Below are 14956 nucleotides of genomic sequence, written 5' to 3'. Positions count from 1 at the left end.
CTCTCTCAGGTCTGACTGGCATTAGAGAACAGTGAATAAACCTAATGACTGTTCATTATAATCTAAATAACAGACATTCCACCATGGTGAGAAACCTGGAAGAAGTAAAGATAAACTCCACAGAGACAGGACAAATGTTTTAAAAAGTGATGAGACCAGATTTTTGCTGTTAAATATTTACCCCAATGCCTCAGGTCACATACGATTAGTCAGTATTTAGACATATCTCAGGGGTGATGGGATTCAGCAGGAGTTCCTCTGAGTTTGCCGTTTGTAAAACTTCACATAGATTCAGTAAACAGTATGTCCACCCACCTGTGCATACTCAGAGCTATTGTGTACTCTGGTAAGGCCATGCCAGAGTAAAGAACATTTGGAAAGATTGAGGAAAATACGCCTTATTATTGTCATTATGACGAATATACACCTATTTTATGGTACTGGAATAACATTTGGAGCAACAAATAAAGCTATCAAGATTAGCCTTCCTAGGCTTTAAAACTTCAGACACGTTCAGAGGAACTACTTCAGTATTCAGAAAATCTGAAGAGCTATTTGGCCAATCTGGGAATAAATTCCTTACCAAGATAGAAAGTTGGGGTACCAAGACCCTTAATACAAAAAATCGAAAATGTTAACAAAACAATTGGACTCAGAATCCTGTAAAAACCCTAGTTTGACCCCTCACAAGCTACCTTAGGCAGAGGTTAACATTTTCAATTGTCTTTTACTAATAAGGTTATGGACATCCGCACTTTGAGCAGCTCTCACAGATTTTCCTACAGGAGTTGATTTGAAATCTTTAATGTGTGTTTTTTTTATGAACAAATTGGTGAAGAAATGTATTGGTAAGGAATTGATTCCCAAATTATTGCAATATTCCCTCACTAAAGTGACTTCTGACCGACCATGAGGGAAACAAGTGGCAGTGAGGAGTTTCCCTGTATGGATCTTTAACAGTATCACAATCATTACAGTTTATAGCTGAGGAATCTTAATGTGTGTTTTCACTCTAATGTGCTTTATGTCCGCTTGTTTTTCATACTCTATAATGACAGAGCATGAATAAATATGATTCAGAAGTATAACTTAAACATTGAAGGTACTTGTTGGAGGAAAAGTAAAATAAAATGGAGATCTTTAATACGGTATGTTGCGATCCTTAATCACAAATGGGTGAATTCTCGTATGATTCAGAATAACCGTCATCTTCTCCAACTGAGATATTTCCAATTGGAGGAACAACCGTATCTGTGGAAGACAAACTAAAAAAGCTAACTGCTCATAACAGCATGGACCAGTATGGACAACTATTAAGCCAAGACAAACTTAGCTGGTGTTTCTCTTCAGATCTGTCTTTGCTTTTCCTTTCAGAAGATGACTAAACCTTGGCTAAAAAAGAAGTTAAGCATGTTAAATCTTTAAAAAAGTCAAGTCTCTTATGGTGATATGGGATTGAAATTGAGGTCCAATTAGGTCTCAGTTTGACACTGGCTGAAAAACTCCTGCATGGTTTTATTTAGCTGCGAAGCAACAAGAGCCAGACAGGCAGTCTTAGTCCTGAGCTGTTTTCTAAATGAGGCATTACAGGCCAGATATAATTGGGTTTTTTATTAAGCTCCACCTGCCAGCTGAACTTTTGACTATAGTTTGTGTAAAGGTCCCAAAAAAAGTCACAGAATTGTGTTCTATTGTTTCTTTTGACCAAACTGAAGAAAATCATTGGCTGCTTGTATTTTCTTAAACCTAAGAATAAGATAATTACACATTTGACGTGTTGATATCAATTAAATCCAGTCTTTATCATCCTTTAGTTGGCAACCCACAATTTTAATTTTAATTTAAAAATGTTAAGAAAGTTATCAAAAGGGTCAAAGTTAACCACATTGACGACTAAACCCACATCTTTTCATTACACAGAGAGTGTGTGTGTGTGTGAGAGAGTGTAGGGTTACAACCAGGAGCCCAACCTATGGCAAGAAACAGTTTTTATTATGTTTCAGAATGACAAATAGCTATGGACATTACTTTTTGTTGTTTCAATACACAAGCAAATCTGTATGGACAATCATTAGGTAGATGAAAACCAAATAAAATAATTTGTACAGATATTTTACAATACATACTGTAGTTCCTCACTGGCTAAAGCAATATGCATTATGCAGGAAGGTATTGCTATTCATATAGTACAGCTAATTACAGGTGATAAGAAATAAAAAGCTAAAATAAGTTATTTAAATATCAATTACATATACAGAATGTGCAACTTCTGTTAACCATTTCATATATGTAATTAAGAATTCTTTTTTTTTGTAAGTATGCAAAAACAAGCCGGGAGTGAAGAGGTTGAGCAGGTTAACCCGTGAATGGTTAGAAAACTTGGCAATGGGAACTAAAATAAAACACCAGCATAGCCCACTTTAAACCCTTTAAACCTGACAACAAGCGTCCATTTATGGACATGTGAACAAAATGTAGCCAATTTGCTTTTATAAAACAGCTCGTTTTCTCCTCTAAAGTGCATTTACAGTGTCAGTATTTTCATTTTTACAAAACACTTGTTGGGTCTTTTGCTTCTTCTTTTTTTAAATCTTTTTTTTAAAGACCCGGCCCTCACCCTACTCGCTTTCTCAGAGCACCACTTTGATTGAAGAAAGAAAAATAAAAAGGCATCAAACTTTTTGCACCTTGAAATAAACTAAATCTGCAAATTTCAGGAATAATACTTGGTCAAATAATTACAAATGAAATCATGGAAAATGTTTTCAATTCAAAACGAGAGAAAGAAAAAAAAAAACCCTTAAGTAAAAAAAATAAAAGAATAGAACCACCTTCTCAAATTTCAATTGTTAAATCCTTGGAACATGTCTTTTTTTTCATCTCTGAAGGTGAAAGACAAAACTTTACTGTTAGAAATTCAAGGAGAAAAAAGCACATTCTTTAATGTTTGCTAAATAATTAATTTCTGGTTTAATTTATTTTCCCATAGTCTTTTTTCACAACAAGCTCTTCTTACATAATTCTCCCTGATTTGCGAGACTACTTCGTGTCATAATGTGTACGCTGACCTTTGAGGTCATCTGCTCTGCTGATATAACCGTTTTTACCATCTACCCTCGTCTTTAACAAAAATCCTATTAAGAATTCCAGTCCAGCATTGATCATGGATACATTATGTTAAAAAAAAAAGTCCCAAACAGCATTTTATCAGCTATAAAACTAATTCCTCAACACTGTAGACAGTCCAATAAATTCCATATATGACGGCGCAGATATCAGCTGTGTCGTTGAAATATTTTCTCTTCGTCCCACAACATGGACTATGTACAGTGAGCTTTGGGATGTTAGAGGAATGTTAAACATGGGGCGACGTCAATGTCGGGCTTGTGGTTTTGTGGCTTCGCAAAGTATAGAAAACACGATTCCATCAGAGGAATTTTTCGCGGTTCCACAGAAATGTGCATCACTGAAATTATCCGGTGGAGTGTGAGGTCGTAAAATCACAAATTTTTTTCTCAGACACATTCAGAATGAAAAGGCTTGCACAATTTAACCTCAGTCATGCAATAGTCAAAACTATACATATGTTGTATTTAATAATGGTAAGGCAACGCAATATGTGCTTGTATACACAGGGAATGTATTGTTGCTGTAAAATGGGATATTGATTACTGAAGTAAAAGCGCTTTCTGTGCATCCAAAATACAGAAAGTAGAAGCGGACATTAAGTATACTGGAAATATAAAAGTGTGATGTCAGCTGTTTCAGCTTAGCAATGACCAAGAGCTTGTCTCAACATAAGGCTGCAACATTCAAAAGACAAACACATTTTAGCATATAAATCATTTTAAAATCAAGATATGCATTATCCTATAATACAGAAAATTATACAAAACATACCTTCTCAAAATGACCAGTAACTTAAAAGTTTGTGTATGTATTTAGTTGGTTAAAAGTCCAGATATGAAGTTTGCTGAATTCCTGTATGTGGCAATGACGTGTTGAGTGAGGAGTAAATCACTTTGGCGGAGCTACTTCCTTAAAAAGACCCTCAGAAAAATGTGGCCCCATGCCACAAAACACTTGGAAATGAAGCACTTATGAAATATGCAGGAAGTAAACCACCTTTTTCTGTATCTTAAAAAACATCCATCCTACAAAAAGAGTGTGCAATGTTCCTTCAAGGCAAATCCAAGTCTTTATTATAAGACTTTCGGGGGTGTCCTCAAGAGTGGAAGCCATCCCACACAGTGAGTCTTTTATCTTGAAAAGGCAATAATCAGACATCCTGTCTTGGCTCTCAGGAGAAAAAACCCTTCAATGGTGTAAACATTTGAGAAAAGTGATGAAGAGAGAAAATTGGAGATTAGGGTTAGCTCGCTTTGAGTCATCTGACACGTGCGAGACAGGAAGTAATGTAGTGCTGTGGTCAGTTGCGTGATAATCAAGTCTTGTTGCCAATTTGCCTTTCGCCTACTAACCATGTTTAAATGAGATGGCACTGACCAGTGACTTGATACCTGTTTTTTTAAGTGACTCTGCCCACACACTTAGGACTGCACCTCTCTGTGTGCGCTGACCAATCGTGCCTCACTGACAAGTCGGTGGGCGTGTCTTTCATCCCGGACCCCGGCCTCCCACACACTCCTCTCCGTTAACAAGGCCACATGACTCAGCGTGTCGATTCCTGCCGCCGTCAGAGAGCTTGTGTACATTGGCAGGCCGATGGAGATGAGCCAATCAGAGACTGTGCGGATGTTACCTGGAGGCAGAGGTTTACGGCACATCTCTGTTAGACCTCCAGATGGAATCTAAATGACAAAAATGTGACGGGAAAGCATTAGTTACCGTGGGTATTTTAGTGATGTAACAATAGTTGATAAACAAAGAGATATGTGTGAAAAAGCAGAGGTTTAACATTTTCAGGCTGTATTTGACCATATCGCATTGTGGTAATTTTCCTCTCATGTAGGCCTAAGTCTCTGGGTGGTTAGCTAGAATGCTATAACACTTGAAATGGCTTATTACAGTGATTGAGCTTTAAACCATATGAATCTAGTGGATATTACAAGTCATTATCATGATACAGCTTCCATAATCATCAACAAATTTGAGTGAAAATCGGTAGCACAATAGGTTATATTTCAGGTTCATATAATTGGTAATATATTAGTTGCTAACAACAGTAATATTAGCATTCATCAACTTCCAGTCTACATTACCATGACATAGGGACTGGCTGAATCCTGATATCACCAATTGATAGTGTAACTTGACACATTGAAGGGGTTATACATTTCTAGCTAACTATCATGTTAGCTTGGAAGTGGTTGAATGCTAATATTGTTTGTTGTTGAAAGGTAGCAAATGAGCTGTTGAAATATGTTGCTTTGAAGTGTGTCACAGTGTCCCCAAACAAGAGTCATTGTGAAAAAGAGAAATGAAAGAAGATATCATCCCACCCAATTCATCGCTAATATTGCTGTTAGCTATTTTACAAATACCTACATACCTAATAGGCTAATGCTAGCAAGAAAGTGGTTGAATGATAATTTTGGCAGTTGTCAAAACAGTAGCAAATTAGTTCTCAAATATGTGGTTTAAAAGTCAAACTACGGCTGGATATCCCTCTGGATGTTAACTAGGCTTTATCTTTACGAATGTCTGATTCCCTATGTACACAAACAGCTTAAAACCTGGAATACAGCAGACTGATACTGAAACACTTTTTGGCTAACACAAAAAGAAAATGGCTGCTGTGTAAAAATGGAACCCTAACCCTTATTATAACCACTACACGGAAACTGTTGAGGAAATTACTAGGACTTGACTCCACACAATAAAGCCCTTTTCACACATAGGGAAATCTCCTGAAAAACTCCAGAGATTTCCAGGAGGAAGCTGTATGTGTGAACGCAACAGCCGATTTTTTTAACTCCGATATTACCCGGAGTTTATCCTGCCAGACCCCTAGTATTTTTTCCGCAGATAATCCGGAGGAGTTTATGTCTGAAAGAAGCCGAATATACTCCAGAGATTTTCAATTCGAGCCAATGGGACCCGAGTGACGTTTACATAGTGACCGGCTAAAGTGTCTGCCCGCGACCACTACGATCTCTGTGCACGTAATTAAACGTCTGCATTATGTTTTCCTCCACTCTTTTGTGGATGTTGTTATTCCATTGGATTACACATAGCATTGATATAAAGGCAAATATTCTCATTATAACGTCGTGTAGCGGACTCTGTTGCTTCGGTCGCTACTTCCGTGATGGGAAATCCCCCGCGGCCCCTCCCCTCTGACAGGGAAAGTCCCCCGCTGTGAGGAGCATATGTGAACGGCTAGTTCGGGAGAATCTCCGGAGAAGTCCTCCTGTAAATATCTAGATATTATCCGGAGTGCATATGTGAAAACGGCTTAAGACTCAGTTGACATCAGATGGCTTACGTTGATGAAAGTTTATACATAAGAAGAATACTCATGAGGAGACATGATTCAGCATCACACTTCTGTACTCGTGTCTTGCTCAATCACATCTGCAGAACTTTTCGAAAGGCATCGCATATATCCTAAAAGACATTATCATTATCAGGGTCGTGTCACATTGACCCACCTAGACTAAACTGTGACGTCTATAACACTGGAGCAGAAAATACGTCTACCGAACATCCTTGCAGATATCAGGAAGAACAGTTGACACTCTCCAAGCTGTACTTGGTGTTCTAATAACAACTGAACTCTCTCAGGTCTGACTGACATTAGAGAACAGTGAATAAACCTAATGACATCTGTACATTATAATCTAAATAACTACAGAGATTCCACCACAGAAACTACAGTCACAACTAGCCTACTTTTTGGAAAGTCTCAGTTAGCATTTGTCTATCTTATAGCTGCAAATATCGTTCCAACATGGTCTGCATGAAACAAATATAATCAGCGTTTGATGCCTTACAGCCATGCGGTGTTGTTTACGAAGTTCTCTGACTCGGAGCTGGTCCATGTTCGAGGCCACGTCTTTGACAGGCTGCTCCAGATCCTCAGAATAACGCTGCACCAGCGGCTGCGGGATTCCACACCGGCCGTGCTGGAGGAGAAAAGGTAAGGGGAGAGGTGTTATTAGACAAGACTCAAAGAGAAATACATTAAAAACAACTTTAAATGTCAAGGGCAAGACCGTTAACAATGATTCGTTAAAAAGAAGTGGATGAGCAAAAAAGCCAGTTGAACAAAGGAGCACTTTGACTTAAGACTTGAGAAGATTGAGAAATATTTGTTCTTGAATGAATGAAACAGCCTAATTGGATCTAATTACTCTTCTGAGACATCTTCTGACCAAGTGGTGATGACGATTCTACAGGGAGTATAGGACAAACCCTTTACAATATAGACAGTATAATTGTACTTATTAAATACTCATGTCAGCGTGTTCTTTTCATATCCATTAAAAACACACCTAAAACTTAATCACTGACACTGTGAGTAAGTCAAGGATCATGTTTTGTATGTGTAATGCTGTGATTAATATTTAGTTTGATGTGTTTTTTTTTTTTACAAACGAGATTGTATCACAATTTAACCTATTGGCCTAATACCTTTTGTTTGAGGCTGAAAGGGTGGGTGGAAGATAAAGAGAAGGTATTTCAAGGCTAATTATTAAACGTACAGGACAATACAGAGTCAGATAACTTTTAGGCAAACGGCAATGAGTTAGAAGAAGAGTTGGAGTATTTTCAGTTAATTCTCCTTTATGCTTCGGGCTGAATATCTTCTTGAAATTGAATAATATTATTCTGATATGATATGTGTGAAATTCTGTATCTTCGATCTTAGATCAAATAGTTTTCTACCACCTCTTATTTTCCATCATTAACTTCTTGTTTGATCAGTGTTTGCTGATTTATTCATTCATATTAGCAGATATTGTACCTTTTACAATGTGACCATTGGTAAAAAAGACACTTCCTGCTTCAAGCACAATAATAATGGTCTTATAAGTGCCAATGTTTGACTCAGTTTCAAAATGTTTTAACTACATTACCTTTGAAAGCATTCATATTAATTTGGGTTTAAATCCTTCATGTTGCTACTACAGCTGCAGCGTGGCTCTCGTGTCTGCCAATCACCTCCCTTACTAAAAACAATCCTGCAGAGCTGTGCTGTGGTCTAACACATTATTTCTCACCTCATCCCTGCATGCCTCTGTGTGTGTGTGTGTGTGTGTGTGTGTGTGTGTGTGTGTGTGTGTGTGTGTGTGTGTGTGTGTGTGTGTGTGTGTGTGTGTGTGTGTGTGTGTGTGTGTTTTTTTTTTCCCTGGCAGCTTCGGGGCCTCAGCCGTGTTAAAGGGGCCCAGCCTGGGGTCTGGCGAGTGGCAGAGGGTTTTTACAACCCCCGTCTGCCTTCAGTAAGATTCAACCCATAAACTTAACAGTCTGAACCGCATCATAGTGAGACCCAGCCCGCAATTTCACCCTCAGCTCCAGGCTGCAAATTTATTATTGTGCACTCAAAGACACACTCACAAATGCACTTGCATACAAAAGAAAAGAGAATGCAGAAGCAAAGAAACAAGACATTTTAGACTCTATCAGTCTCTGTTTTTAACTTAAAAATTGGCCTTAACAGGGAATCATTTAGATCCATGGAGCAGTAAAATTATGACTGAGTTAAGTTAGGCATGTTACGATTCTAAACTGAAAGAGCCCGCCGCCAGACAAGTACAGCCCCGAGGTGTCATAGAGCCCTATTTTCACATTAAGCATGGAAACATGACTTCATATGTGGTTGAAATGTGTCGGCTCAGATGTGGTTCTTAAAAGCAATCCTTACCTCATCTCTATACCTTATAGTGCCCTTGTTTATATTTGTTACCAGCACGAAAAGTTATATAGCAGTGAATAACTTTACTGTACCCCACTCGACTGCTGTGAAGTGTTTAAGGAAGTATAAACAGAATACAAATGGTGCAATCTGCAGTTATTGTTTTTGTAACACAACCTAAAGTCATGCCAAATTGAATTTGCAATCCAAAATGTGAGGTGATTTTTCTTCTCTGGTATTCAGATGAATGATTCCTTGCTCACCTTGTCAGAGTAGGGCTCCTCCGTCAAATCAATGCCCTCGGCCTCCAGCCGTTGTTCCAGAAGGGTTAGCAGGTCGGGGATCATTTTTGTGTGTGAAGCCTTCCTTGAAACTGCCACCTTACCCCCAAAATCTGACATCCATGGAGGCTGCACAGCCGGAGGACTGCCTAAGTCCTCGCCCATGGATGAGGCAGAGGAGGTGGTGGTACAGGGGCTGGCAGGGTTGCTCAGGGTCTTGGCGGGCAGAGCAGGGGCACTGGGACTGTGGCTGGGGCTGCTGCTGCTACTACGGATTATGGGGCTGCTAGGGTGAGACCTGGCGAAAGAATGGGTGGGTGAAGGGGTGGGAGACGGTGAAGAAGGCAGGGAGAGAGGAGGGGGGTGGCGCAGGCCGTTGGCTAATCTTTCCTTAGACTTCTTGGCAGGAACAGGAGGCGGGACGGGCGGCTTTTTTGGATGAGTCCGGATGACCCTCTCCCCGCTTGACTCAGGTGGACTGGGAGTAGGACTGGATAGCTCTGATGGATTTGGGGACTGGGTAGCGGCACAAGGGGGGCGAAGAGGCAGCTGGGAGGGGATGGGTGGTCGATCTGCCCTTCTTTTCGGGCTCAGTGTTGGAGTCCCATTCTGGTTTTGAGAAGCCTCCTCTCTGAAGACTCTGTTTGGGCTACTGTTGCCGGATTTGGGTCCTTCCTTTGCAAGTTTTAGCTCCACCCCTAGATCCTTCCGTTCATAGTTCTGCAGATCTCCGAGAGAGTGGGAGCGTTTAAAGGGTCCAGCAGACTGCAGAGGAACATCCAGGTCCTCACAGCTGCGGCTGGCCGGGATGGGGGACCGTCTTTGTGCTTTACGCAGCCCCAGCAGGTTGAAGCCCTTCAGGGAGGGTTTGATGAAGAAGCTTTTTGAGAACTTGCTGCGCTGGTTCTTGCCGTTCTGCTGCAACGCCTCTGTTGAAAGGGTCATGGGCAGGGTGGGGTAGTCCGGAGACTGGAGACCTGCTGAGGAACGACTGCATCGGGAGGTCTTTTTGCTCTTGCCTGCAAAAAGAAAAACAAAATACACCAATAAGTAAAGAGAAATAGATACTTTTACTCTCATGAAACCAAACCCCTCAACAGTTTGAAGTATTTTCCCTTTAGTGAAACTGCTAACAGAGACTAGGTCATCACTCCAGCATGCTACAATCATGCTTTAATTCATTTAAAAATCAAATCCTTATTGATAAACTAAGTATGACATATTTTGCTTTCTCTGATGCCATTAATTTTTTTGAAGCTGCAGATTTTGGCAAAAAAGTGGAAGTTATTACGATGGAGAAATGAAAAAAATATCTATGACAGGCTAACATGTTTCACAAACACTCTGGATCATATGTGTTTCATCACTGGAAAACATGCACACAACAACAATTATTTTTAATCATACTAGTTATTTGAAAAAATAAGCCTGCTCTTAAACATTACATTATTATTGTTTACAGCTTATCTGTAAACCACAGTCTGGGGCTGAGAAGTGTTTATGAAGAAAGGGTGGGGTGAGCCTGGAATAAGATAAGCTCTTTGACACATAACCGAGCTGGCTGATTTGCTGTTGTCATAGCAGTGATCCCAAATAAAGAAATCTGGATGGGACAGTTCAGAAACATTGGAACAAAAAGGACAGAAGCAACTTACCATCTTTCCTCTGGCTTACAGAGCATAAAAATTGGATGCATGAAATGGATGGGCGCCACAGAAGGGGGCTTGCCAAAGAGTTGAAATGGCAGGATGACAGAAAGAAGTTCAATAGGTGGAATGTCATGAAATAGCTCAGCGGTTCCCAAAAATGCCAAAAGGAGTCAAGCGAGTTGTTGTTTGTTATGGCAAATTAGGTACAAGGAGTAAAGGAAAGGGAAACTATATTCTCAGAGCAGAATGAGGCCAGCTAATTTTTTAATACAACTCAAAATTGAAAAAGCAGTATAAAGGTTATAATCAGTAGCTAATACTTTAAAGGTCACATATTATTCCCCTTTTCAACATGTCTGTGACATTTTTTGCTAAAAATCCACTCTGTAGGCATGATCAAATACAGGATCAAACCCCTCTATTTCAACCCTGCTTTCTGTGTCTGTACCTTTACATGTAAATGAGATGTGTTTGACCACACCCCTTTAAGGATTGAGTTGCTTGGGCTTTCTTGGCATATTGTTTACAGTGGAAAGCAGACTCAGAGAACAGAATAAACACCTAACTGTGGGAGTATCACCCACCTGGGGGAGGAGTTACCCCTGTGATGTCACAAAGGGAAGATCTTTGAGCACACATTTTCTGAAAAGTGGAGCAGGCAAAAGACGGAGAGGTCGGACTTTTTTCGTTATGGGGGGGGGGTTGTAGACAGACTAGAGACACATAATAGTATTAGAAAACCATGGTTTAGTGTATTGTGCTAATATGTGACCTTTAATGCCTTTATAACTTCATATTTGATTAAGAGGATCACTGACTGAGCGTCATCTTTAAACACTGTTCAATCTACTGATAAATACATCCTCATATATGTATGCATGTATGTATACATGAAATGATGACAGAAGTCACTTAATGATATGTGATAAATGAACACAACTAGTAACAGGAAAACATATCAGACATGTATGTTAAAAGGAGATCTATTGATTAAACGTTTATACATTCAGGGCTCTACAGTGACTTTTTTTCCCCGAAAGTTTGAAAGTTTAAATGTGCATTTTTAATGAGCTTCTATTATTTAAACTCAAATGTGGTTTAGTCTCTAGACCAATCAATATTCAGGAATGACCATTAATATTCAGTGATGTAGCTGTGATTTTATGCATTTGTACTGTGGAGCCCTGAAAGTGACAGAAGAAATGCAGAATGTTCTCTAAGTGTTATGCAGCTGGTTAAGCAGCGTTTAGCGGCATTGGCAGGGAAAACAGAGAGAAAAAAAGAGGCAAAACATACAAGTCAAGCAAGCAGCAACAGAGTCCTTTTTTTTTTCTTTTTATAGAAGTGGCTTTTATTCCACAACTGAATTCTCTACTGATTGCACGCTTCACTGTTGAACCTGAAGGACACATACATACATAAGAAGGGGAACCTAGTAAGTTACCCAACAGATATAGAGAGGACAAAGCAGTGATTTATGAGTAATGGAGCTGTTAAAAAGAATAAAGACAGCATACAGTCTTATGCAGGAGGAGAGAGCAGGTTCAACAATAAACAAAAAAGAAATCTCACAAGTAAGACCTCAATAAACTTCTGTAATCAGACTTCTTTTACAATCTATGCACTACAATTTAAAAATATTTTCATCTTTTTTTAGGCACATATTGATTGGATGGTGCAAACATGGTCACTATAAACACAACAAAGGGGTACGAAGACAAGAGATTTCAATGGCAGCTGCAACCTTTTTGAAACTTTTCTTTTTAGAAACCTTATCAGCCTATAGAATCACCACTGCAAAAATAAAATCAGGCATTTATTGGCATGCTACTCTGCAGGCTGCTCTGCTTAGACTCTATTAAAAACACTTAACAGAAATACTCTCTGAGCTCGTAATCATCCTCTCCGTATCCTGCTAGCAGCCTTGCATCCACAGGAAGAAGAGCTTGGAATCTGAGTCCATTATTGGGCAGAGAGTTTGTTCTCGTCATAAGAGTTCTGTGCATTGGGGAGGATGTCTCCCTCTGTGCTCCCAGCATTGTGTGTCGGACTAGGCTTAGTGGTCTTGGAGGACCTGGCTCCCTCTCTGATACAACTGGACTTTGGCACTGACGATACAGAATGCCTATAAGATGGAAAGAGGGGGTGAAGAAAGTGGAGTGAAAGGATAGTAGAAGTATGAAGAAATAAGGGGGCACCCATACTAGAGAGATTCAGGTGAGGTTTTAAGCTAAGATGGGGCTGCAAAAGGAACGGGTTTGGTCCAGAGGAGTGAGATGGGAGAGGTGTTGTATAAGCATGGCAAGAGGTGGAGCAGAGGTGGCAGGCAAAGGGGTAGGGGACTGGCACTACAACACGCCAGGGCCAGACCAGAACTAGGTCCTAGCTAGGCTATTTCCCAGTGGGCATTGGGTAATGGGGGTGTAGACTACGTATAGCTTTCATTACCATTCTCCAGGTTTTCATTGCTCTCGTAGCAGCCTGAGTCTCTCGGGGAGTCTCCCACCAAGCCCCGCCCTTCCGACAGCAGCTTCTCCTGGGAGCCCGACAGGCCGCTGCGCTCCGGATCACTGCTGCCTGGAATTACAGAAACGAGTTAGAGCTTGAGATGGGATGGTTTTTTATTTGCAGGCATGTAGCAATTGTAGCATGAATCGTTTGCATAGTTTCTACTGAATTTATTATGAATTCAAAAGCGGAAAAAAACATGTAAAATGCTGCAGCTGATTCTGTTTTCTTAAGATAAACTATTTAATTCCTCAGTGTGCTTTAACACAAGTGGATAAGGAAAGTCCTCTGTTGGAGGAGATTCTTCAGCAAACACCCAGATCTTAACTCCATACTGATACTGATACAATGCCTCTCTTTAGAAGAGAACTTGAGAAAGTTATAATCATCACTCCTTGTGTTCTTACTCTTCTGTCCAAAGTCTACTTACTGTCGTACTCCTGCAGCAGCTCGACGGCGGTGAGCAGCACAGCTCGGTGCTGAGGGTCTCTGATGTTCAGCTCGTCCAGGTCCTCCTCTTCCAGCAGCTTGAATGTGTCCAGGTCCTCGTAGCCGTTGAACAGGAAAGTGGGCATGTGCTCCTGCATGACAGAAATACAACTTGTGGGTTAAAGTTTTTCTTTCGAGGAGGAAAAAGAATGATGTCTGAAATCTAACCTGCAGGAAAACACATTTTGAACCTGAGTCATGAATGACTTAAAAAAACAAACAGAAGCGTGCACACCTGTCATATGGTAATAAATTCTTATCTATGTTATTTATTTTTAAACTCCTAGTTAGCTTAATCCAAAGTGCCGTTTGATTTTTAGATGGCATTAAATTACTATAAACCGTTGCTAATTCCGTTAAGGCTGCCTCATCCATCAGCACTTTAATACGGCACAACCTTTCTCATGTTGACAGGCACATAAAAGTGAGTTGTAGCAGCATTAGCAAGCTAGCAGTACCACTCCAGTAACAGTGTGCAGCCTCCTGCTGTTTGAGACTGAAACAGAAATTAAATGGAAACCCGCCAAACACAATGTGAGGGAAACACTGACGGTGGAGACAATTACATCAAAGTTCTCTCCAACCACAAAAAGCAAAGTTTGTCACTCGAACTTTTGTGTTATCTGAGAGGGTCCAGACAGGGGGGAAAACAAACAAAGTTTAGGTCTTGACACGCCCTGTGTGAGTGCACAGTCAGCTATCATTCAACACAGTCCAAACCGCTTCCACTTTGAATATTGCTGGGCACAGTGTTTGTGCGACCCACGCACTCTGTTGGACGAGCACATAGACTGTGTGTCACCAGCGAGACCATCAATTATAACGGTCGAGTCCGCAGTGGAGAACTGAGTGTTCCCTCTGGTCTATTTTCCTCCGGGTGGTTCAGGACTAAACAAAGGACCACCAACTAACACAAACAACAGGCAGCAAAGACCTCTCACTCTCACTATCTGTTTTGTCCTGTTAAAAAATTCCAAAGCCAAAGATTGTTTGGCAGATAATTCATCAGGGGAGTGAGACAGGAAATGTTGGAGTGTGTGTGTTCCAAATGTTGGTTTGACCAAATTTCACTCTGCACGTCTTCAATTACCCAACACAAATGTTTGTATTTTTCTTTATCTCTGTCAGCTTCATCATGACTCAAAGGTTTAATCATTTTTTGTCAATATGGACAAACAAGCTGTCTCTGCAGCACTGCAGAAAATAAG

General features: G+C 40.2%; 1 protein-coding gene across 6 annotated transcripts in view; it reads right to left on the bottom strand.

Moving 5' to 3' along the window:
- Positions 1-1971: 1971 nt before the first annotated feature.
- The window catches only part of sash1a (SAM and SH3 domain containing 1a), a 168475-nt gene continuing 155490 nt past the window's right edge, over positions 1972-14956 (bottom strand). For all 6 annotated transcript variants that reach the window (XM_065963716.1, XM_020632828.3, XM_020632829.3 and 3 more), the window contains 5 exons: positions 13690-13840; positions 13200-13328; positions 9085-10121; positions 6957-7088; positions 1972-4811 (listed from right to left, as the gene is read on the bottom strand). In XM_065963716.1, the coding sequence (XP_065819788.1) occupies positions 4551-4811; positions 6957-7088; positions 9085-10121; positions 13200-13328; positions 13690-13840 (1710 nt within the window). In that variant the 3' untranslated portion in view covers positions 1972-4550. The remainder of the gene's footprint in view (positions 4812-6956; positions 7089-9084; positions 10122-13199; positions 13329-13689; positions 13841-14956) is intronic.

The sequence above is a fragment of the Labrus bergylta genome, chromosome 15 (genome assembly GCF_963930695.1).
Source record: "Labrus bergylta chromosome 15, fLabBer1.1, whole genome shotgun sequence".
Taxonomy (NCBI): domain Eukaryota; kingdom Metazoa; phylum Chordata; class Actinopteri; order Labriformes; family Labridae; genus Labrus; species Labrus bergylta.
This window is presented reverse-complemented; position numbering and strand designations above follow the sequence as displayed.